This window comes from Euprymna scolopes, chromosome 22, assembly GCF_053919585.1.
Source record: "Euprymna scolopes isolate OS-2025 chromosome 22, ASM5391958v1, whole genome shotgun sequence".
Lineage (NCBI taxonomy): Eukaryota > Metazoa > Mollusca > Cephalopoda > Sepiida > Sepiolidae > Euprymna > Euprymna scolopes.
Genome location: NC_136503.1, coordinates 38,802,070 through 38,828,932, shown reverse-complemented (window position 1 = coordinate 38,828,932; position 26,863 = coordinate 38,802,070). Strand labels below are relative to the sequence as shown.

Genomic DNA, 26,863 nt, shown 5'->3' with positions numbered 1-26,863 from the left:
TTTTTAAAATTTAGCCTTTCTAAGGTTTGACAGATTGGCATTTCCAAGGCCAAAATTTTCCTTTGTTTTATGCGCTTGGGACGGTTTTGGCCGCAATTTTGTAATGAAAGAGCGTAAAATAGGCCAAATTTGGCCTTTAAAAGGGCAATCTGTCAAACCTTAGAAAGGTCAAATTTTAAAACAATATGTCAGCCTCGATGGGCGTACATTTAGTCTAATAAAAAATTTTGAAAAAATTAATTTTGTTCTGGTTTTATTTCAGCCTTTGGGTCTAATAATAATAAAAATAAATAGTTCATATAATTTTTTGCCTGTCAAATAATTTACGCCGCTAAACTACACATTTGCCAGTTTGGAGTTGGTACATAAGTGCACATTGTTCATTAACAATTATAGCGAATATATATATATATATATATATATATATATATATATATATATATATATATATATATATATATATATATATATATACACACACACACACACACACACACATTTTTTTGTTGCAGTTTTATTTCGGCGTTTCCTGTGTACGATGAAAAAAATGGTTTAAATGAAATCAATTTTTTTTTTCGGGAGGGGATTGCCGAAACTCATGTTGCCTTGTTGCCCTAAATAATTTACGTGACTGAAATATGAACTTATTTTGAACTTTCAATTGTTTATTACAGCTTAAAAATAAACATAAATTAATTAAATATTTTTATGGTTAACCTTATTCCCTCATCGAAAAAAAAAATCAATAAATAAAGGAGACAGTGGTAATAATAAAAATATTAATATTTATAAAATTACTTGTATAAGTCAAATTCGGCTTTTCTTCCGTTACTTTACTGCAAGTGACGGTCACTAAGGGACATAATAAAGAAATTACACGCGGTCCGGGCGGCCGGCACTTTATTCTTCGTCGCCACACAACAAAACATTCTTCCTTCTCTCTTCTCGCGCTCATTGTATTACTGAACTTAAACTAGGCAGGAAAGTGTTATTATTGCTGCGTATTTTGTATTGTCAGTTAAAATTTCCTGTAAAGAGGTTGCGATTGAAATAATAAGATAAGCATCCTTTAAAGTAGTTTAGCTTTTTTTTTTTTTTTTTCTTTTTAAGAAGGAAGATTTTTTTTACATTTATAACGTCATGCCGCGACGAAAGATTACCGGTAAGTAGTCGATCTTCATTAAGAACTATAAATTAATTTGATAAAAAAAAAAAAAAAAAAAAGATTCTTTACTTAAAATTTAAATAATAAAAGGCCATACTTGTTTTGATTATTTCTAATTTCTCTCTCTCTTTTTTTTTCTTCCCCCCCCCCCCGCCTCTGTACCTTCTTTTCCGGACATTTCGGGGAATAACGCGTTTTGGCGCGTTTCTTTTCTTTTTTGTTTGTTTGTTTTTTTCTTTTTTCGAATAAAATCGGAAACAAAACTTTTTTTCTAGACTGATTTTTTACTTCTGTTTTAAGTTGTTAGATTTTTTTTCTTCTTTTTTCAATAAACATAAAATAAAATACCTTTTTTATATTAGGAAAGCCGCATATATTAGTACGTAAAATTGACATCTTATAAAAAAAACAACAAAAACAGCATTTTAAGTCAGCTGTGAAAGAGAAAGTAGTTATCAAAAGTAAAAGATATCAGTCCATCCAAAATCTAAAAACAATGGATACCCGCTATAAGGGTACTTTCGCAAGACATTTATAGTAAAGCAAGTGTTTGCGCAAATACCAACGGTATTTTTTAAGTGACATTGCTTAAGTCTGGTGACAAGGATTCCAGAACGACTACAACTGGAAAAAAAAAATGGTGTAATAAATGATAAAATAAATAAAAATACTGGTCTTTCACTTGGGAAAGGTATAAATCATTGGAGGAGCAGCAATAGCAGCATATATGGATTTCAAATCTGCTCCCTCTAGCTATGGGTTAGTAGGATAGTCTAGACTAAACTGTAACACACCGTCAATATCTGCAACAGAGAAATTAAACTTTCAGGTCACGCATGCATAAAAGTTCAGTCATCATAACAATGCAATTTGTAATCCCCTCTGATGAATTTGGCGGAATAATAATAAAAATTTTAAAAATAGGAGGCATTACATTTGGAACGCTCCTCGAATAATAGTGTAGCTACTACTTAGATAAACAGTGGACACTTTCCTTCGGCCTGGAAGCTGGAATCACCTGATGTAGATAATTAGTCTTAACGAAAAATATTATTGTCGAAGGTTGTTTTTATTAGAGCATTTGTTACGGTTTTCGGTACTTCTTCAGAATATGGACCGTGCATTTTTTCTTTTTTTTATTTTCAAAGGTATTTATTAAATTGTTAGGTGGAAATGTTTTTAAACCCCCTCACCCAGCCGCTCCCTATGTTAAGAATGAGTTTCTAAATAATGCCGTTATTTGCAGCGCGGTCCATATTCTGCATAAATACCGTTTTCTTTTTAGTAATGCATTTTTATTTAATGGAAAATACATCAAAAATTTAAATTTTTTTAACAGTGATTATACGATTTTATTTCCTCGGCATTTTTCCAGGTTTTCCTTTTTTTTCTTTTTTCTTTTTTTTTAAGGGAATTTTCTTCTAGATTTTCTCCCGAGATTAACAACAAAAATAAGAAATACTAGCAGGACCCGTTAACCGGTGTTGCCCAGTGGAAACCCCCTTCCCTCACAAAAAATGTAAACTACGGTTGTTGATAACCTATAGGTACTGTTTGAATCTGAAGAAAGCAAATAAGGGAATGCGTAAATCCGTATGCAATAATAAAATTAAGTAAAATGGAAGAATAAAAAACATAAACAGATTTGGCAAATGTGTATTTCAGCGGCGTAAATTATTTGACAGACAAAAATTTATAAAAATTATTTATTTTTATGTAAAACATTATTAGACCCTAAGGCTGGAATAAAACTCGAAAAAATTTAATTTTTATTATTTTTTTCAACATTTTTAGATTAAATGTACAACAATCGAGGCTGCCATCTTGTTTTGAAAATTTGGCTTGCCAGATTGGTCTTTTTGAGGACAAATTTGGCCTTTTTTACGCGCTTGCATGGAACCATGGTCCATGCAAAAGCGTAAAAAGGCCAAATTTGTCCTCAAAAAGATGCAAGCGCGTAAAAAAGGCCAAATTTGTCCTCAAAAAGGCCAATCTGGTAGTGCTTAGAAAGGCTGAATTTTCAAAACAAGTTGCGGCCTCAATTGTTGCACATTTAGTCTAATAAAAAATGTTGAAAAAATAATAAAAATTAATTTTTTTTTTTTTTTTTTTTTTTTTTCGGCTTTTATTTCAACCTTAGGGTCTAATGTGTTTTTTATAAAAAATAAATAAATTTTTGTCTGTCAAATAATTTATGCTGCTGAAATACACATTTGCTACAGATTTTTTTAGAATTTAGGGATTCTCACTGTATATGAACTGTTTAGATTGATAGAATCTCCCCATGTTAAGAACGGCTTTCGGAATAGACACCACTGATTGTGCATCTTTGCCACCTCGCTATTTTTAAATAGTTTATTCAAGTTTCATGATATCTTTTTTATTATTAAATTGTTAGGTAGAAGCACAGAATAGTTACCAAATGTTAAGAACGGCTTTCAAAATAATGTTATTATTTCAGCACTGGGGTAGAAGAGCACAAGTACCCATGTATTTGTTTCATGGCAGGTTTTTATTTGAGGGGGTGGGAGCGATGCTGGTAAATATCAACAAAGAAATACCTTGTCCAAATCAATGCGAAAAAAATCGTCCGCGACCATCAAACTTAAACATCGAATTGGAAACTTGAAAACAAGATAAAACAAATTTTTTTTATTATTACCAGAGGTGTATTTCCCCTGTTATTATTTTAGTAAAAATGAATTCCTAATTCGGTATCTTTCTTACTAAAATGAAATAAAATTATTAATTCTTTTATTTGTTTCCATGCGTACTTGAATAAAATTCACTGAAAATGTAAGAAATGAGTGACATGAGGCTATTGGTCAAATAACACGACAAATAAGTAATAAACAAGAATTATGTGATCTTGGCCCAAAGACCAAGGAATGAAAGGCTCACAAAACTTTCAATCTTTTAATTAACTGAGAATTTGCTAATAATTTTAAAGATGTGAATTGTTATTCAAAAGTTTTACGTATTTTGTTTATTTTTTTGTAAACAAAGCAATTTTAATCATTTGTTAATAGTTACTCCGTGACTCCTCAGAAGCCTTTAAATGGTTGAATAGAAAATCCTGGCTGTAAAATTTTTAGCAAATTGTCATTATAAAAGTAGAGTTTGTTTCATTTTGTTTTTGAATTTCTGATTCGATGTTTAAGTTTTATGGATGTAGACAATTATTTTTAACAGTGATTTGGTCATAATTCGATATTAGATGAGAATTTTCTAAGAATATTATAGCCGTGAATTTTTATTCGACAGGCTTTGTTTCTTTTGTGTAAACAAAGCAATTTTAATTGTTTGTTAATAGTTGCAAGCATAGACTATGTGTGTTTATGAATTATTTTACTTGCGCACGTTAGTTCCATAAAATAAGACTATCAGTAGTTAACTTTTTTCTTTTTTTTTTTTTTTTTTTGCTAGTGTGTTCTTTGGATAGCGACAGAAGTGTTGATGATCGATGTAGGAAAATTCGACCATATCTATGCAAGTTTTTAACTGTGAATGTCTGTGGCGTTATATGAGGTTAGCAATATGTAAATGATTAATAATCAGTAAATGTTGGTCATTTTAACATCAGTAAGGCATGCGGGACGGCTGGTATACGGGAGGTTTCATGATCCCTTAATTATCTCCACAAGAGAAGTCCTAAACACGGCAACATCCCCCTGCATTCGTAAAAAGGAGCAGATCTGATATTTTGGATGACTGCATTCAGGAGCGTTATGGCTGGCAAAATCAGCAGGCAAGTTCGCTTTGCCTGCAAGATGTTGGACGGAAACCTGGAAATGACAGAGTTGATAGGAACAATGTTAATCTGGTTGAGAGCTGTCGTCGGCAGAGCTTTTCATAGGCCTGGACACAGGGCTTGCTATTGGTGAGAACAGTGGGATGATGTCTTGACTGACTCAGATGTGGGCCAAAATGTTTGATTGCTACAGCAATAGCCAATGCCTCAACTTCACATGGTAACCAGGTGGGTTGATGGCCGTGTAATCTCACAGAAAAATGACCACAGAGTGGTAGTCTCCCTTCTCTGTCTGCATACATCAAGGCACCAATACTGTGTTGTTTGACAGAACCATCAGTCACGATCCACAACTGGTTGGCAGAATGAGATTCATGATTGGTCTTTGCCGAAGTCAGGTGCTTCTGAGCAGCGAAGAATGCCTCATGTAAGTTGTCAGACCAGTTTACAGCATCCTGTGACTTTTTTCCTGCAGTGGCTCCATTTTAAGGGCATGGAAAGTTAGGAATGACACAGTTTTTGACCTTGTAGACTCCTATGAATAATCATAGATTCTTCAGTCTTAGGAGGTTGACACAAGCTAAATGTAGTGATACGGTGGGGCCCAGCTGACAAGGATCCCTCTGACCATATCCATCCAAGGATGGTTGTTTGCTTAGGACATATTATGGTTTTGCTGGCTGATAGTCTTAAATTAGTTAGAGTTGCAAGGACTCTACACCAAACTGATGATAGGCCTCAATGCTATTCCCTATACAGTAAATATCATCACCAAGCTTTGCGACATATCCCTTCAGAGCTGTTTCTGATTGTGGCATACCCATTGTGCATCTTGTATAGACACGTATGTCTTTGAAAGGGGTCACAACATAACACAATTTTTCATGGATTCCTTTGCAAAGGAGATCTGATGGAAGGCGCTAGTAAGGTTGGTTTTGATAATCCATCGCCACTGACCTATCTTTCTTAGAGTGAAGTCAATGTTCGGCATTACAGATGACTGAGGCTTCGCATATCAACCAATGCTGGAAAATGCAGTAACTAGGCAACGTCCTCCATTAGGCTTTCTGACATGGAAGGATGGGCTCACATACTCGACTGCTACTCCGATATCTTCTGGATGGGAAAATACATTAATGTTTTCTAACTCATCGAATTTAAGTTGCAGTTCTCAGAGTCTGTTTTCATTGTATAGGGGAAGTCAGCCTCAAAGATGGGGCAGCTGAGTAGGACCCATTGTAATGGAAGCCTATAAGTGACCAAATGAGCCGCTATACCCAGGTAGATCCTTTCCGAAAACTTCATAAAACTCTGAATTAAGCTGTTGAAATTTCAGCTTCTCTGCAGAGGATAACATGTCATCTTGGTCGATGACCATACAGGAAGCGATGCTGTCATGGTGTTTGCTTGAAGTTGGGTAGGTACTCACCATGTCAGATGTTGTTGTTGTTGGAATTAACGTAGATATAGCTTGGCAAATATGTTGTGGTTCACTGGTGTTGTTGATAAGACACACTTTTTCTCCTACGCTCCTTGTGATTATGGGTAGCGGCCAAGGTTTAACTGATGCTACGCGGCCTGAATTCCAAGGCTCAATGGCAAATTTGTCATCCTCATCATCGGGTATGGAGAGTTCCAAGTACTCGGCAGGCCACACTGTGGTTTGTTCGGGTAGAGCACATAAACATGAGCACATCTGACCAGTCTCGTGTCAAGAGGGGATGTAGTAGAGCCATACTTGAATTGTATGTTGCCAATTCATATCTCAAACCTAGCGGGTCTCACTGACGGGTCATTATGGCGCATGAAATGGGACACCGGCAAGTATCTCAGTGTCAAGATCCTCAATAACCAGGTGTTCAAAGAAGCGCATGTTGTCCCCTTTCTCTAGACTAAGCTTGACTCTCCAACCACATTGAGGGGGAGGGGTGTCTGCTTGTCTGGCATACTGGTAAGATTTTGTGATTTTAGCATCCAGGCGCTTGGCTGTTGAGTGTAAAATCATATTCCCGGTGGCACCACTGTCCATCATGATCCGTACCGGATGATGATTTGAGAACACGTTGATGTAGGGGGAGTGTTCAGTTTTCACTCGCCGTGAATTTGTTATATTTTCATTCTCTATACGTAAATTGTTTAAGGTTTCTGGACAAGTGCGCTCTTCATCATTGAAGATGTGAAGGATCTGGTGAGTCTTGGTCATGTATCTATGGTCTGATTCAGAAAGGTAGATGCATTCAAGAAATGGTTTGCGTTGGGTCTCTTAGCCTGGCTACACAGTGGACAAGTCTTCTTCAGTTGAAGCTTTCTAATATATCAAAGTGGAGTAGTAAATGTCTGGCTCACAGACGGCTCATTTCCCAACTCAAGTAGAGAATCCAATGCCGGAGAGATCTCTGGCTTGATTGATGCCATGAACGTTATGTTTAATAAGAATTCTGCATTAATTAAAATATATTTATGTGTATTTTACGACCAAGCAATGGCGAGCGGCCTGCTAATATATATATATATATATATATATATATATATATATAAAATGAAAATTACAATTGAATTTACCAAAATGATCCAAGATGGTAAAATTAAAGTAAATTATAAATATTAAAGAATTAATATTTATAAAAATTATCTCAGCCAGATATAAAAGCTCGATAAAACCAAATAGGAAATAGAGCTTATGAGCAAACAGATTAAATATGTTTTTAACTCATTTCAAAGTGTTTTTTAACATATTTTATTAACTGTTTGCTCATATATATATATATATATATATATATATATATATTGAGTAAAATGATTCATAATTTTTGAATTGAAAATCAGTTTCAAAAGGAAAAAACATACAAATGAATCATTTTACTCAATATTAAAATAGCTCTAGAATATCCGTACCTATCGAGCTTATTATATATCTATAACGATGACCGATACCGCACCATCTCACCGGGCACACCGGGCGTCCTTAACCTCGTCAGATTCCACCCGATGTGGCAGGTGTCCTTCGATCGTACCTTGTCTCGTTACAAGTTGGCCTGTTGATCGTCCTTACCCACTGTATTTTCATGGAGGGACGCTTTGCCTCTCGATCGAATCTTCTCCTACCCTGTGTAGGTAGTCTCCGGGTACATCAATCACTCTGCTGGTCCTTGCGGCTTGCTGCAAAATGAAGAGTCCTCACCACAAACAAACAGAACTCCGGTTTATAACAGTAACAAACTATTTATTGTTTTCATTACTTCGTAACAGCTACTGTCTAAATTGAGGTGACTGACTATAGCAGTGAAACGATGTAAGACTAGACCAGTAAAGTCACAGATTTCCCATTAACACAGGCAAGTTAACATCATAACATCAGGCCCTGAGGGCTCCCAAATCGGGAGCGCTTGACAAGCCCAGCCGTTCAGCTTGCTGGCTACGACTCTTCTCTTTTTAGAATTCCTTTTTCTAAATCGAACCCCTTTTTCCCCACCTCTCCTTCAGAGAGTGGTTACAAATTCTTTCTTTCTTCCTCTTAGAGCTTACCCTTCATCTTGTCCACTCAGCACCTCGCTCTCTCCCTGTTATCCTATTAATTTGTACTGAGGTTTTTACTTATCAAATTAGGAGTGATTAGTCATTCCAAGTAGAACAATGCTTGGCAACGACCCCTACCCTTGACCCCCATCTGTCAGCTAAGATATCTGAGTGTCTTCATATCGCTCAACAGAGGATTTAAAAACAACCTTTTCGTTGTTAACAGATATATAACAGCAATGAGATAAAACAATTATCATTTGTTTTTTTCCTTTCTGACAAAATCTCAGACATTTCTGTTTCGTCCCAATCAGACATCACACTCCCCCTCTTTTTCCCTCTCTTCCTCTATTTGAAAAACATGACCATCTCTTTTGGCATGTAGATAATTCCAAATCTGTCTCCCTTTTTGAGGCAACACAACATCTGCTTGCATCTAACAAGCTTACAATGACACATCGGCAGCTGGTCCTATTTTCCTAGCTAAGTTTTTGCATCTCTCTGCACTCCCTCATACCATCCTGTCCAGTCACCCCCCCCCCACCGCAATATGCACCTCGCTGCATGCATTCATGACACCATATAGTGTCATATATCTACATTACAGCGAACACTGTTTTTCTTATTACATTTACTAATGCATTAAAGTAAATTCTGCTCTTTAGACTCTAGGTCTAATTCCCCCAAAATTTATTTATATATATATATATATATATATATATATATATATAAAAGAATACGTGTGTGTGAGGATTTTTATCTATTTGTCAATCATTTCACGAATGCGCATGCGTGAATCATTCACATGACAGATCATTTATGTTAAGGATAAGTAGATTTGAAAACACTTCTTAAAGATCATGAAAAGCTGACCTAATTATCTTATTCGACTCGCTATCTGTAGGTTTTGATTTTGATCTCAGCTCAAGTATTTTTTTTTTCTTTTACTTACAAGAAGTAAACGTTTTAGAACAAACAATACTCGCATGCGCATCTCAATTTCTGTATGAAATGTGTATTTTACAACCGGGCAACGCCATGTGGGCGGCCCGCTACTATATATATATATATATATATATATATATATATATATATATATATATATGAAAACGTGTTTGCTAGAGCTTTATCATAAATGCTATGCAATTATGCACAATGTAGAAAATATGCATAAATAGAACTGGGCGTAATAGTTAAAATAAAACTAATCATCCAATAAGAAACAAAATGAATAATTAATGTTAGTTTTTCAAAGAATATGCAAATTAGTTTAACCTGTATTTGTTTTCTCACATATCCATGACTGTGTATATTAAGAAGTTGGTTTTAATTATTCTTAAATAGAAAATGTAGGTATATTTAATTAATTGGAATGCTTATTTAGAAAATGTAGGGTTTTGAGATCAATGTTAAAGCGACAAAAAAAAATCAGTTTTATAGGTATATAGTATTATATGCATTAAATTTCTAGCAGATGGTGAATAATTCAGACAGTTTGAAAAGAGGGACGGCAAGTTTCCGTTCACTCTAATGTTAATTTGATGCAAAAAATTGCACAACAAATGTCATTATAAGGTTACATTAATCGCTTGCTGCCAAACACCCACAAGTGCTTAGTAAAATGGGCCAACACTGTTCACGTAAATAATGTGGTTCTATCAATGTGCATATTTACAAATCCATTGTGTCCTGGTTGAAATAATGCAAATTGTGAAAATGATTTTTTTTAAGTGATGTTAGTTTAGCTGATCACAAACATCTTAGATTCTGAAAGTGTATGCTATCCCCGTTGATTAAATAAAAGGCACGGTTCGAAATTACAAGCAGATTCCCGAGTTCAATATAAAGATTCTTGACTTTGACAAGCTACACCTAAATAAGGTCAGAGGTAACATCGGCCAAAACACTGTGAGACTAATTCTACAGAAGAATATAGTATTCCAAATGATCCTAATAATACAAAGTGTCGGAAGTTTCTTTAAAATAATGGAGACAGCATTAACCACATTTTGGATGGTAGGAGCACTCAAACAAGTACAAAATGGAAAAAAAAAATTTCTTTGTGTTTTCATTGTGGTTAAATAATCAGTGTTAACTATTCTACACTTTTCATTGATGGATTCTTAACTATGCTGCACTTCAAACCAACAATTTTTGAACTTAAACTCTACACACTGATGTCAAAACTTACTAATCCAAAACTACATATTGCTGTCAAAACTTGCTGCTCCAACATCTAAATTCAAAATCGACAGTTTCTAAAACATCAGGGTTTTTTTTTTTGTTTTTTGTTTTTTTTTAAACCAGAAACATCTCATTTGCATATGAGGAGATGAGATCTGCAGTATATTAAGAGAAGCAGCAGCTATTTTTTAAAGTTTTTTTTTTTTTTTTTTTTTTGTACTGGACACTGCGGGCTAATGAGAGAACAGGTTTGTACTAATTTTTAAGGTATTTGCAGCAAAAGTACATTATTTCTAGGAGGCTTCTCTACTTTGCATTCTTTGATCTCAAGGAGGAAATTGTCAATGTGTCTAGGGAAGAGAGGTCTTTGTGTAGAGGAATCTGTTGTCAGTGATGTCCAGAGTATGTATGCAAATGGCCAAAGCTATATCAATGGCCACTACAACAAAGAGTTTTGAATTGACATTCAAGGTCATCAAGGTTCAGTACTCAGTCCACTTCTCTTCATCTTATTTCTATTGGTCTTGTTAAGTGTGTTCTGTATATCATGGGAGCCTCTGTATGCAGACAGTCTTGTTACTGCAGATTCCATTTATATCTTTTTTAATAGTTTAATTATTTTTAGTGTATTTATAACTAATTTGCATTTGTCTAAGTTTTAATTTATTTTCTGCTATCTTATTAAAGCTATTAATGTTTAAATTTAATTAAAGGGAGACAACTTTGTCATAGCATTTTTTTATATGCTTTTGATGGAAATTGTACTTAACTAAATATATAATTTATTTAAAAAAAAACTTATTTTCTTTCAGATTCTGCTGACAATGACCATAACACAGTGGCCAAAAAGAGCAAATCTTTGAACCAATTGCCCAGTTCCCCACAAATTAATGGCATCACAGTGAATTGGGAATATGAAGATGGACGTAAATGGTTACCATATTCTAAAAGTGTCTCTGAACAACTTACCGACCGATACAATGGTGGAGACACACAGGTAAATAATGGCATGTAAAAACATCAAGTGATAATCTTAGTGACGTATACTAATGGTGTCATTTATAGGGGGAGATGATCTTTTTGAGATACGTGGAAAATAAAGAAAACAGGATCAGCACAGAGAGAGAGAGAGACGGTCGATAGATCATGATGGTTCCAAGCAGAGGATGTTGAAATGGCAATAGTCAGCGCGATAAACAGTGTACAACTTTTACAGCATGTAATTCTGATGCAAATGTCCATCAACTATTGAATAACATATAGTATCAGGGCTCTATGGACAAACTTATCTTTAGTTGACCTTTGACAACTAAATATTTTCGTTTACTAGCCAAATAGAAAAGTTACTAGCCAAACCCACATGATTTTTAGAATATGACATGTTCGTTCTGTGACGAGTATGTACATCATAAAGATTTTTCTGTGTTTTTTTTTTTAACAAGTGTAATTCTAAATATACAACATTTTCTGTTGATGCTTAAAGGTATAAACATTCTAATTTCTTCAGATTTTTTTTGAAACAGCCATCGTTAAAAAAAAGTATATTATTCTATTGAACCTTTATTGTTTAAATAATTTAACTTTGTTCGTTTTATATATATATATATATAAAAAAAAAAGTTAAAAAGATATTTTTCACTCATTAGTGAACATTGGAAGATTGTCAGTGAAAGAAATACAATCGCCAAAAGATAAGTGTTTCAATATTTCTTGTCGCCACTTTCAAACATCACCTGCAAATGTGACTGTTTCATCTGCAATGTAGAGCCCTGAGTATGTATAAGTGTAAAAAACAAAAAAGTTGCTGTTGTAATTTATCTTTATAAATTGTATTTTGTAAATATATGACCAACTAGCGCCTGGCAGTTATCTTTATGATCAGATCCCAAAACTGTGCTGAGCAAAAGGCTTTGTGTAAATTTCAGTCAAAAGAATTTCTCAAACAATTTTTATTGCTGTTTTAGATTTATCGCTGACTTCTGTCTGTTTGTCTCCCTCTCTTAATTGCTAAAGACTAGCTCTTTTATTGAGAATTTTCACTTAAGCCAACTATTCTAATAGCTTAACCAATCACAGATCATTTCGCATTTTCTACTATTTTACGATTGGTCAATCAAAGCATTCCAGGCCTACCAGTAAGTTTAACCTCTTGGCTAGTCGTGTGAATTTCAATTTTTTTTATCTTTGGCCTCCAAATTTTAACTTCCATGTTGTTCTTCAAATCTGTCATCTTGTGAAAATCTGTGAATAAAGAAAAAATGTCAAACATAAATAATTTTTGGTTTTCCTTGGCTTATTAATTCCATAACAATTTATGTTTCTTTTAGGTGGAAGTATCTGACGGTAAATCAGGGAAATTTATGGTGCATATAGATGACCTTGTACAGAAGACGAAACGTTCAAATTCTGAAAAAAGGATCCGATGTTGTTTACTGGATGAAACCGACAATGGTAAGAAATCTTTTTATTTTAAATTTCAAGAATGTACAACTTTTAAAGACAATGTTTTGCTTTATGTAAAAGCAATTGGTGCTTGACAATCGCATCACCATCATCAGTATAATCTCCATTTTACACACTGCCATGTGTTGGGCGACTTTAAGAAATTGACTTCCAAACAAACCTATCTTTGGCCAGATCTTTATTTATCTCTCTTTGTCTAAAATCCATCCATATTGTTTTCTCCCATGTTTTCCCTTGGTTTTCCTCTGTGAACTGATTCAGCGACTTAAATTGTTCTACTTCTACGGACCCAAGAATTCTCATTTGTTATTTCAATGTGGCCATACCATCATAGTCTCCTGTTATGCGCAGATATCTCTAAAATTCCCTAGATTTAATCTGTCTCTGGGATCATCAAAACAAGTCTGTATATGTGTGTGTGTGTGTATATATATATATATATATATATATATATATATATATATATATATATATAGTAATTTATAAAATATATATGGCGATTAAGCTACACTGAATATTTTGCGTTTCATCCAACTATAGGATTCGTCAGGCTTATGCGCGAATTCTGTCGTTGCTTCTTGTTTTTATATATGTTGAGGATTTCTAGTCGGCCAATCAGCTTTCTAGTATCCACCGCGCCCCTTCCTACCAGCCAATGGGCATGCATTTTATCAAACAAAGGATCTGTTTTAGAACTAGGTTAGTGGTTTTAGGTAGTCGTTCTTCTTTTTTTTTTTTTATACATATAAATATACCTATGTGCACAAACAATGCACACACATATACATATATACACATATATATATATATATATATATATACATATATATACATATACGTATGTGATCGTTTATGTATATTCATGTTTATTTGATTTATTTATTTGGTTTTTTTTTGGTTTTTTTTCCTATTGTTATTGTTAGTTTTAAAGCTATTTTGTATCGCTATCCTAGAGTAAGTTTTATTTTGTGAACACAGTGAAGTAGTTATATATATATATATATATATATACACACACACACACACAGACTTATACGGCATGATCACCGAAGTTAAGCAACATTGAGCCTGGCTACTACCAGATGGGTGACCATTTGGAATTTCTAGGTGCTGTATGTGCTCTCTGGTTATTTTGACATTGTTTCCAGTCGTCCTGAACCTCCACTTGCCACTATTTAACAACACTGACTCAGGAGAGGTGTGGTTGGAGATTGTGAAGCTATTGCCACAAAAATTCCATACGCAGGCACCTTACAATGTGTATCCATAGTCTGTCAAGACTAAAGAAAGCTACCATATATATATATATATATATATATATATATATATATATATATATATATATATATATATATATACACACACTATAATTATTAAATACCTACAGACACTAGTGTTTCATCCTTTCGGGAATCATCACTGCAGGGTGTCACGATTAACGCCAGTAAAAAGATTCAAACTCCGGCAACAGAAGTCATGCCTGACTTCATTAGCAAGAACCCGAACCATTCAGCTACCGACAATCGTGAGAGATACAGTTGAAATTAAATATTTATTCTTTTTTAATGTGTTTAATGTCAGTCAGAGTGATCTAGTCATTATATGGCGATCTACGCATATGAGCTAATTTGACTGACTTTATTACAACTGAAAGTGCTCAACGATAAGAAACAAGTTTCTTAAAGGGACTGACATTATTATTTACTGTAATAATTATTAAATATCTACGGACACTAGTGTTTCAGGAATCATCAGTGCAGGGTGATATATATATATATATATATATTTGAAAATTTTCCGGGTGTGGGTACAGAATTTTATAACGGCTAAGTACAGACCAAAAAGCATAATGAATTTAAAAAATGAAAATAAAAGGTTAGCTAACCAGGTTTCATTCCTTACTTATCAAAGCTAAATCGAGGAAAATACGATTTAAAACAAAAAAAGTCATTGATATGGCAGGGTAGGGAAAAAACAAAAAAAAAACAGAAATAAACCGGGGGGGGGGGGATTACATAGAGACTAAATTAAGTCCAAGAAGATTTTCTTTTTGCTTGCAAAGAGAAGGTCTCAAAGACTTAATAAAAAGAGTCTCTAAAATTTTCAAATGATAGGGAGAGTGCGACTTACTAAGGATCGTAAACATGTCAGCACTGAAATTCGTGGCACACGCATGGTTATTTATTAGATGGTCGCAAATCGAAGATCCATACGTATTACTCAGAACATCCGAGGGTGAAAAATTTGCGGGTTTGTATTACTGTACACATAGATTCGAAAAAGTTGTCAAAAAACAAATATATAACAAATAAATGTTATCAAAGGCAAGATAAGTTACTTTTCTACCAAACTGGATATATTTTTTGTGTTTTTATTCAATGTAACATGTTTATTCAGCTCGAAAAACATAGTATTTACCGATGTATTGGAAAATTCAAGATGGTGCCTCACTCCCTCTTTAACACGGTAAGTTTGGGAAAAAGTGTTATAAATAAAAAACTAGAAAAAATACTATTAAAAACCCGCCGAATATATGTCAAGCTATGTCATGGTAACATATATTGAGCGAGTTTTTAACAGTATTTTATCCAGTTTTTTATTTATAACACCTTTTCCCAAACTTACCTTGTTAAAGAGGGAGTCAGACGCCATCTTGAATTTTCCAATAAATCGGTAAACACTGTATGGTTTTCGAGCTGAATAAACATGTTACATTGAATAAAAACACGAAAAATATATCCAGTTTGGTAGAAAAGTAACTTATTTTGCCTTTGATAACATTTATTTGTTATATATTTGTGTTTTGACAACTTTTTCGAATCTGTGTACAGTAATACAAACCCAAATTTGCATAACAAATCTTTGAAGGCACATGCTGTTTCAAACAAAAATCTAATCTTTGCAATGTTCGCCCAACATAGTGCGCACTGCAACTACATTTAAATAAATAAATAATAGAATTATTATGGTGAGGGGGGGAGAACATCTTTGCGAATAGACGGCAACATAATTTCTTTAGGTTTATGAAAATTAGAAACTTTCTTATTGATAGTAGTTTCAATAATATCCAAGGGGTAACCATTATTACAGAGGGTCTTAGTGATAAATTTGAGTTCATCATCCAGATTAACTTCAGAACAAATCATCAAGGCCCTATGTGCTAAAGTTTTGATTAAATTATATTTTTGCTTTATAGGGCAAAAAGAATCCCAACGCATATAGAGGCCCGTAAAAGTTGGTTTACGATAAACATAAGTAAGAAAACACAAGGATGTCTTGGACACAAAAACATCCAAAAACGGAAAAGTAGAATTCGTTTCCTTGTCTTTCATTCAGTTAAAACAAAAGTTATGAATTTTCTGGTGTTCAAAATCGTAAAAAAAAAAAAACGTAAGGAGGTGAACGATGTTTTTTTAATGACTAGTTTCTATAGCAATCACACCGCTTCAAGGACTACTGTTGCTACCAATTCACCGCTCTTGCAAAAAGAGAAGTAACAAGTGAAACAGAGAGAATGAAAAAATGAAAAGGAGATAATTGGCGGGATTTTATTGAAAGCAGATCAGTGCCATACATTGTTATTACATATGTGTATATTATGTTTATGGGAGCAAAAAGTAAGACGTAAATTAAACAAAGAACAAGTGAATTTACTGGAAGCCTGGAAAAATCATGGCTTACAATACAAAAATGGGAGTATGAAAAGTAATATGGTTAAGCTTAAATATGGAAAAGTAAAGGACTAGTTGTTAAAACTGGAAAAGAATAAGATATTCTAGTAAAAAACATAAATTATATAACTTAAAATATTGCAGCATTAAGAATTTTTTTTTTTAAATTCAATTTATAATATTATATAATCAATTCTTAATGCTGCAATATTTTAAGTTATAAATTTATTATATTTTTTACTAGAATATCTTGTCCTTTTCTTTTCCAGCTTTAACAACTAGTCCTTTACTTTTCCATGTGCTTAACGATATTACTTTTCCTGCTCGCATTTTTCTGTTGTAATTTACAAATATATAAACATACCTAACATATTTAAGTAGCTATTTATTTGTATATAAGAATTCAGTGTATGTCAAGTGAATATTAGTATCAATAGCAGCTGACTGAAGTATTGGTATTGTCTTTAAACTAAACAACTGGCTTGAATTATAAAGGCTGTAATGTGCCGCCACATGCTCTCCTGCTCAACATCAATCGCTGACCACAATGCTGTTTCTCTGGTTTTCATTCTGGCTGTATCATCATCTTTCACATTGATGACTGCCAAGAAGGCATACACTGGTTCACAAATATGAAAATAAACAAAAAGAAAACAAACTTCGACACTTTCTGTAAACATCAGTTCGGCTTGGATGTGTGTGTATGTATGTGTGCGTGTGTGTGTGACACCATCGCGGAAAACAACCCTATAAATACAAAGATCCATGCCTATGTTTCTTTGTTGTAGGTTGATCAATTCATCTCCTCATCTCAGCCTCCTAAATCTCTTGATCTCATCCAAGCTGCAACCTGCTGTCAGCTTTCTCACTGGAAACTGTCTTTAAATGTCACAAATGAAAGACTGTCTGTAAATTATCCCAAAATTCACTGACACTCCTAAAACTGCCCATGAATTAACTCTAAATATGCTGAACTCTATTGTTCAGCCATTTTGTCCCAATCGTCTGTCACACCTTGATTAACAATTCTATTTCAGCTTCCTTTCGTGTTCCTTGGTGAACAACTTCCTCTCCATTGTTTTTCTATTAAACTCACTTTGTTCTGCTGATCAACTTATTTACTCTTACCCCCCCCCCCGATATTTGAGGGGGGGGGGGTTGATAGTATCACAGTAAGGTGGAAAGCAATGCGAAAGGTATGCTGTCATTTTTAATGGCATCTGCCCATATGTCACAATGATGTGTTTTTAAGCGAATGTCTTTTAAAAAAAAATTTTCTTGTCTTTTTCTTTTTCCAGCCTTCTATTCCTGGCAATGGCAAGGAGACAAAGGAAAATGGGAAATGTTTAGCGTTCTTTCCTGTTTGGTCCTGGAGAATGCCTATAAACGCGAGATGCCTTCAATTGATATTGTTAGCAGCAAAAATTCTCTCGCCATTGATCTGAAGAAAATGTCTCAAACAAATGTTGCCACAAATGAAACCAAACAAATACAAAGAGTTAAGAGTAAGTTGGATTTTTATTTATTCATTTATTTTTTATTTATTTCCTTTTTTTTTTTTTTTTTTTTTTTTTTTTTTTTACATAGGCATCGCCATTTATCAAGGCCCAGAGGCCACTCGAGGATAAGTGTTCAAGAGTGTACAGTAGTGAATTGGACAATACAGTAATCGTTAGTGATGGAAATTCGGTAAATTTGTTAACTTAAGTGGAACGGCTGATCAAGAACTTGTTCATGTTGGACAACCATATTGTAGTCAGCTGGAAAGCAGGCAAATGGAAGACAGTTCCACAGGCGTGCAGTTCTAAGAAAGAAACTTTGTTCAAAGAATCTATGTTTAGGTTTAGATAAAGAGTGGAGGAAATTATTGATAGTGTTTTCAGCTAGACAAGTGTTTCTTGTGAAAGTTTGGCGAGGAGGACCATAGATTGGAGCTCAGACGAGCACTTGCCATGAAAATAAGTAGAGGCAGACTCGCAACATCTCTTCTTTGAGAAAGGTTGTAGGGAAGAGAAAAGGGCATCCTCTACGAGGCTACGAAGTCTATTTTGAACTCTATAAAGGCAGGGTAAGCCCTTTCTAGCAGCTCCTGCCCAAATGTGGCAACAGTACTCCATAATTGGACTTACCTGGCTCTTATATAGATAGAGAATTGCATCAGCAGTGAGATATCTACTGGATCGATAGAAAGATCCTACCATTTTTCCAGTGACCTTGGCCACGGATTTGATGTACGTGTTCCATTTCAAATCAGGAGTAAAGGACAAGCCCAGAAGCTTGTCAAAACATGAGGCCTCCCCAAGACGAGAGCCATTCATTTCAATTGGTGCCAGTGGTGCCAGATGGAGATCAGAGTGTTGATGATGTAAAGATAAAAGCTTGGTTTTAGATGAATTAAAAGTAACCAGCCACCTCTTTCCCCATTGTACCACGTGCTCAAGATCAGAGGAGAGAGAGATAATAAGAGAGAACTTGGTCGTTTACGGTTTTTGATGTGCTACCATGGATGGTAGTGTCATCAGTATAAATCTCTACGAATGATGTAAGAATGTGATTTAGAAGATCATTAAGTTTGATTTTTATTTTCCCTGCATTGTTCATTAATGCTTGCAAATATGATACTTATAAAATTACCTGTTCTGTAAAGTAAACGATCCATATTTTATATAGGGGATTGTACCATAATTTAACAATTTAATGTATATTATATTTCTCTTAGTTTGTCTGTTTGGCCATCCATTCCACTTCTTGGAAACTACTGGGCCGATTGGGTTTAAATTTTGTATGGACCTTTATGATAAGGTGCAGTAAACTAAGTATTATGGTATGCTGTGGTTTTCAATTTAATTATGTAATAATTTTTAAATAAAACAATGTAAAAAATATGTGAATTGTGATTTTCCTTAAATTAATTAATAATGTATTCAAACACCTGTAAACTAAGAAATTACAAAACAATGTTATTGCTATCCATAAATTAGTTTTTTTTTGTCACCCGACAAAGGAGGGATTGGAACTAGTTTTCACTCCTATTTGTCTGTTTGCACTCATCTCAATAACTATGCCTTGGCGTTTTTTGAAATTTTGCACAAACATTAGTCATGGTGAAAGTAAATTTTTACCAGAATGGATTTTCCGGGATAACCCTGGTTGCCCCCCCCCCCCCCAGGGGGTACTGTTAGGTTGAATTTTATTTTTTTTTACATTTTATACCAAAATTTTTTTTTTAAGGAGGTCCCTGTTTACAATGTACATACAACATCAACTGATCCACAAGTAGTTTTAGTGTCAAAATTTAAAATACTTAAACTTGTTTCTGCTCAACTAGCTTGATGCATACACTTGCCTGAATTAATAATAATAAGAAAAAAGAACATTCTTAGCTAATCAGATACATTTCTTTGAATTTATCAAAATTGCTGTTTTGATCCACCTTGAATGCAGAAAAAGCCTTATTGTTCTTCAATAAAAAGTTGAGCCAAAATTCACAAAAGGGCGCACACACTCATAAGCATATGCACTTTGACACTAATGTACACACACAACTCATTAACTTTTTCACATGTTCATCTGCTCATCAAAACCAAATGTATAAATTTCTTCATTTTAATACTCCTCACATTTCTCACTGAACTTTCAACAATAAAAACAAATGAAGATTGACTCTTATAACTTTTAATCAAATATAATTTGTATAATTGCAGAGCTTTACGCTACGAGTGAAATGGTTGCATTTGCGAGTGATTTTTTTTTTCAAGTGGCAACTGTAAATGATAAAACGCTTATCTTCTGGCTTGTGTTTTTTTTTTTTGTTTGTTTTTTTTCATCGACAATCTTCCAAAGCTTATTACTAGGTGAAAAATGTATTTTTAACCTTTATTTGTTTTTCTGTTTTTTAATAAAACGAGCAAAGTCAAATTATTTAAATAAATAAAAGCTTTAATAGAATAATACTGCTTTTTTTTTTCTTTTTTTTTTTTTTTTTTTTAAAACAAGGGCCATTTTAAAAACATCCAAAGGAATTTGAATGTTTATACTTTCAAGTCTGAACATAAAATTTGGTGCATATTTAGAATTACAATTATTTAAAAAAAAAAAAACAAAAAAAAAACAAATACAAAAAAATATTTGTATGTACCTGTCACGGAACAAAGATGTCATATTCCAAAAATCATATGGGCTTGACTAGTAAACGAAAATGTTTAGTTGTCAAAGGTCAACTAGAGGTAAATTTGTCAGTAGAGCCCTGAATTGAGTGAGGAAGTTTTGATTACAATTTTTCAGACCCATTGATAATTCACGGTTCTTGAATTATCAACTCGGACTTCTGATATCTCGGCTAATGAATTCCTCTTGTTAAACAAGGATTCTTAAAATATTAACAAATATTCTCTTTTCAGCATGCATAAGCATATATAAAATATCTTTTCTGTGAATTTATGCTTTTGAAGTCATTATTTTGCATGTGTTTATCATATAACATTTCTTTCATCTCTCTCACATAAAACCTAAGCACAATTTTCATTAAAAATGTTTTTCTAAAATCACCTGACTTCCCTCACCCTCCACCCCACCCCAAAAAAACCTGGAACCCCTAAACAGGGGCCCGTCAAATGTTCATGTAACATTTTCAATTCCTTTCATCTACATTTTTTTGAAAATATATTTGTATTGACCTCAAATTTTTTTTTACAATTTTGACTTGAATGAAACCTACATTTCCTTTGTGACACATTTCATATATTTCCTTTTTCTTCATTTGAAAATATTTTATATTAAAATGTAAACAGACACTTCCAGTAATTATTATTTCTTATTCCTATAAAAAAATTACTTATTAAATGTTTTCTGCCATGTTTTTATTCAATCTTTTATCTACAAAAAAATTGTTTATAATTCACTGAAGATGGTCGGGAATCGACTGAAATGTTTTATTTATATTGTTTTCATTTATATATATATATATATATATATATATATATATATATATATATAATATTATTATTATGTATAAATGTTGATAAAATTGAATTTTATTAAAATTTCAAAATTTTCCTTGGATATCTCTGTGAGGTAATAGCCTTAATCACAGTGCAACTTTTTTTTTCTTTTTTCAACTGTCCATCTCTGACATGATTCCATTTCCATTTGATGAAAACCAGTTTTCATTTTTTTTTTTTTTTTTTTTTGTTACAGACCATCTACTAGTTGGCCAGTTGTGTACAAATCCCAAGAGCGATAGGAGCATTCTATCATGTTTGAAAGTGACACAATGTTCAATGAATGAGATTGGAGATATGCCACTGTACAACACATTCTCTACCAATCCAAGTTATGACAACAGGACCATTGCCAGCACCCTAAAAAAAAACAGATAACGGGGACGTGCCCAGAGTGATGAAAACAAAGTTTCTGGCCACAGTTATGGTCTTTGGTGTGGTTTCAAGTGAGGGCCACATCATGCCACCTCACATCTTCAAAGTCAACACTTTTAAAGTATACCTAGATGTGCTGAAGAGCGTGGTGAACTCCTGATGCAATCAGGTGGCCGCTGATAGATCCTGGGTGCAGCAGCAAGACTCAACGTCGGCCCATAAGTCTAAAGAGATCCAGGCTTGGCTTCAGAAGGAGTGCTACGACTTTGTACCTTTCTCTCACTGGCACCCCCTCCTCCTCCTCTAACCTGAACCTGCTGGATTACTTCTTTTGATCATACGTCGAGAACATCACCAACATGACCTCCCACAACACCAAAGCCAACCTGATCGCCGCCATCCGCCAAATTCTTGCTGCCGTTTGTGGAAAAGGCATGCTCCCAGTTCCAGACCCATATCGAGGCGGTGATTGAAGCTGAAGATGGCTACATTGAATAGATGTCTGCCCTACTACATAATCAAGTTATCTGAATTGAGTTTTTCAATAAAAGTTTTAAAATAAATCTGTAGTGTTGTTTTCTTTAGGACGACAACTTTTATCGTTCTACCTTGTAGTATCAGATATTTGTTAAACTTAAATAAAGTTTCATTATATTTTTTATTTGTATTTGTTTCTCTTAAAGCAGGTGATGCTATGTGTGCACCCAATGTCTTGACAGACTCATGCGTTAGTAGCAGCAGTAGAGGCAGCACAACAAATGGTAATGACACCACCGATTTAGTGCTGCCTGAAACTCACGAACCAAAAAAAAGTTGCAAACGATCAGCATCTTCTGGAAACAAGATAAAAAAGGAACCGCCAGATGTGCCTCCAGAAGATTGTGATACAGAAAAAGACAGTAATTCAATTTCTCCTAATTTACCTGTTTTCTATATTTATGATTCTGAATGCTATTAAAAAAAAAAAACTCTATTTGATGATCTAAATTGGGGAAGGAGGAGGAGGGGGGGGCTTTTTTCTTTCTTTATAGTTCAATACAAGTGTGTTTCAATATATGTGGAGGAACATACCAGCAATCTCCTTTCGCATTATGTTCTGCAGTTCTGAACGTGCTGCCTCAGAATTGTGTGAATGAACATTTATCACTCACATTTTCAGAATTCTGTAGTGGCTAACTATTCTGATATTAAGTTTTATGCATTCCGTAATTAACTTAGTAGCCTTTCTCTATTGCTAACGGTTTTATGACCATGGCTTAATAATAAAGGAATATAAAACTAAGGTACTTGTACAGTTTAATGAAGACATTAAAAAATGAAAATATTGAAAAAAAAAAGTTTAAATTGTACATATCCGTTATGGAACGAAGTTCTCCTGAAAAAAATTTCACTTAATTTGATCAAGTAGTTTTTTTTTACAGCGATATCGAGCAAAAGGTTTGATTTTTAGGAAGAAAAGCTAGTATTAAAGGTGAGGAGGGAGAGTCGGCGCTTTGACTGGAGTTATCTCCCTGTGGCGTGTTCTAAAATTCAAACAAAAATTTAAAAAATATCCGAGATGTCTGCCTTCAACGCGCTTTCATAAAAACGTGTTTTTCCGCTGTAGAAAAAAAACTACTCAATCAAATTAAGTGAATTTTTTTTTTTTTTTTTTTTTTTTTTTTTTAGATCTTCAGTTCAAAACGGATACGTACAATATAACCTTTTTTCAATATTTTCATTTTTTAATGTCTCGATTAAACTGTACAAGTGCCAAAACTAAAATAAAAAAAATAAAAAAATCGTTCTAATATGCCCTAATTGACTTCTCGGTTTATAAAATGGACAAATTGAGTTCCTATCCTTTTGGATTTACTGTCTTTATGTGTTTTCATCCAATTTTGGTATCTAGAGTATTGTGGGTATCTCGTATCTCAGACTCCAGTGTGAGCAATACCAAGCAAGGTCTCCTGCCTTCTCTCCATTAAGTCTAATCCAAAATGTTGATGTCATTCAAGTGATGCTGTTAAATCGCTTCTTATTTACTCAAATTATGCTTTTTTTTTTTTTTTTTTTGTTAGAGAAAATTACACTTATGTTTTCTGGCTTTAAGCCAGCCCATATAAAATTTATTTAGGAAGGCACTAATATACCTAATAGACTCAATGATATATTTACAGATGAATAGAGTCTTAATGAATTATTATATAATGTATTATTTAAAATTTAAACTGAATAAATTAAAAGAAAATTCACATCTTCAAATATGAATGGAAAATGGTTTATTTTATAATAATTATTCCTATTTACTTTCCTCTTTTTTTTTTCTATGACATATCAATACGTTTTCTGGGTAGTTTAATATTGAAACATAACACCAATTGCAAACAATTCATTTCAAATGGTTTGCTAAAGATAATCTACTATTTAACTCACCATCAATTATTTTTCTAGGAGTATTTGTACTTGTGCTAACATAATAGATCCATCAGTATTTGAACTCTGTATTCTAATTTTATAGTTTGATAATATGTGCACATTTTATTTTCATTGCCTTATCAACGTTAAAATTATTAAAATCAAGCATATACAAAATGAGAGCGTTTTTTGATACCACCTTGTTATTGTTCATAGATCTTTTTTCTAATGGCCTACTGAATTTCACTGATGTAGTGATTATTGTGCTCTAACAGAGATGATAATCAGCAAATAATGTTGAGGCTGGTTCTGACATACCGTAAGATTGGCCCCAGAGAGAATTGTCAACTGAGTGCTCCAATGAACTCCCGTCCCGATGGAAAAAGAAGAGGAAAACCAAAAATGAACTGAAAGCAAACGAGCGAGATATATTTGATTATAATGGGAAGAAAATGAAGGAATGCTGTGAATCTGACTTCAGATTGAAAATAGTATACTTTTACTGTCTCATGCATTGCATGATGCAGGAGTTCCTAAGTCTAACAAAGATACCAAAGAGATTTTAACATTTTGTCCAGACCAAACACTGAAAAGAAAACAATCAACCAATTACAAAAATATTTTTAAAGATAAATATTAACATTAAGTTATCATTTTTTTAAATTAACTTTTAAACAGTTTACTCTCTTCCCTGTTGACTTTCTAGGAGAAAGCGTTCATTTATTTATAAAAAAAGAAATGAATGGCAGTATTTACTAAGAAGTAGTGCATCAACACTCCTAGCAATATCTGAAGTGGAAAAGACAGTCACCGAGTATGCTTATTTCGCCAAGAAATGCTCAAAATTTATGTATAAATTCATTGTTTTAGAAATTGTTTTGGACAATTTGAGTGAAGACAGGTTTATCCAAACTAATTGGAAAGGAAATCATTAAATAGTTCTGTGGTCAGAGAGTGTAATATTTTGATTGAAAAAATTAGTGAATGCCGGAATAGAGAGCATGTTAATCCCAATTTTACTTTTGTAACAGATCAAATGTTGCTACATTTAAAAAAATAAATCTCTTTGCACCGAATTTGGCTTTAAGCCTGGTTTTTTTATTCCATGGTGGTTTTGAATGTAGAAATATTGGATCTTTTACAATTACACATGACAGCATGATCTTTACACATAAAATTAGATATTAATAATCGTTTCCATGCAACAACAGAAAAGCTTGGCTTATATCGGCATTTGTCATTATAGCTAGACAATGAAGAGAAAAAAATTGGTTGGGAGTCGACTGAAATATTTGATTTATATTGTTTTCATTTATTGAAAACAAAAAATCTCTTAACATTGAATTTGGTTTTAAAAATGTTTTGTTTTTTGTTTATAAATAATCCTCAGAATACAGTGATTTATAATTATTATAGGTTTTGGGATCACTTGAGTGAGAAAAACAGATTATTTTTGTCTTTATATGTGTGGTAAATTGGTTGTTTTTTTTGGGGGGGGGTTATAAATTGCTTTGTATACATCTGTGTGTAAGAAACATGTCAATTTAGCATATATTTTTTTCTTCTATATTTTGTACAGTTAAAACTGTTGTTGTGACAGGCAAGGCTGCTGTGGATACTGAATGTCCACTTCAAAGTAGAACCCATGTCTACTCTCAGGGCAATGATGTGTGGGACTGCATGTTAAACCAGGTGCGTTCAATTTCTTGAACCATATTTTTTTAATGTAAACAAAAGAAAGAAAAATGTATTGATATTTGGATTCTTGTCCAGAATTTCCCTATATTAAAAAAACAAAAATAAAGAAAAAATGTGTATGATGTATATACCCATGATTAAATGAAAAGATCATATTCCAAAAATCTCAAATTAATCAAGTAGTTTTATTTTTAAATAAAAAAAATTAAATCTTATGAGTAACCGGAGAACAGCTGTATTGTCCACCATTTTGAAAGTTTTTTTTTTTTTTTTTTTTTTTTAACAAAGGGAGATAACTCAACAATAATTCAAACTTGCAAGAGTTATGTTGTAATATCTACGAATTCCCATTAATCGCTTAAGTGATTTTCTTTATAAAGATAAAACTACTTGACCAATTTACATGATTTTGAGAATATGATATTTTTGTTTCATTAAATTACTTGACCAATTTACATGATTTTGAGAATATGATATTTTTGTTTCATTACGTTACCATGTTATAGTCGGCTGAGAATCACCTCCGCAGCATCTTGTTCCATAGATAACCAGTTTTGGGAAAAAAAAAGGTCTGCATTTTTTCAATGCAGGAATTGTAAACAAGACTGTATTTAAAATTATTTCCAACCTGCAATATACCTTC

At 33.3% G+C, this 26,863-nt stretch overlaps 1 protein-coding gene across 2 annotated transcripts in view; it reads left to right on the top strand.

The window, feature by feature from the left end:
- Positions 1-835: 835 nt before the first annotated feature.
- LOC145243992 (poly [ADP-ribose] polymerase 2-like) overlaps positions 836-26,863 on the top strand; it is a 57,783-nt gene continuing 31,755 nt past the window's right edge. Inside the window, exons 1-6 of one of the 2 annotated variants that reach the window (XM_080107138.1) lie at positions 836-1,162; positions 11,429-11,613; positions 12,944-13,067; positions 18,049-18,255; positions 22,809-23,024; positions 26,102-26,214. In XM_080107138.1, coding sequence (XP_079963264.1) covers positions 1,141-1,162; positions 11,429-11,613; positions 12,944-13,067; positions 18,049-18,255; positions 22,809-23,024; positions 26,102-26,214 — 867 coding nt within the window. In that variant the 5' untranslated portion in view covers positions 836-1,140. The remainder of the gene's footprint in view (positions 1,163-11,428; positions 11,614-12,943; positions 13,068-18,048; positions 18,256-22,808; positions 23,025-26,101; positions 26,215-26,863) is intronic. The other variant, XM_080107139.1, reaches the window with a different exon arrangement.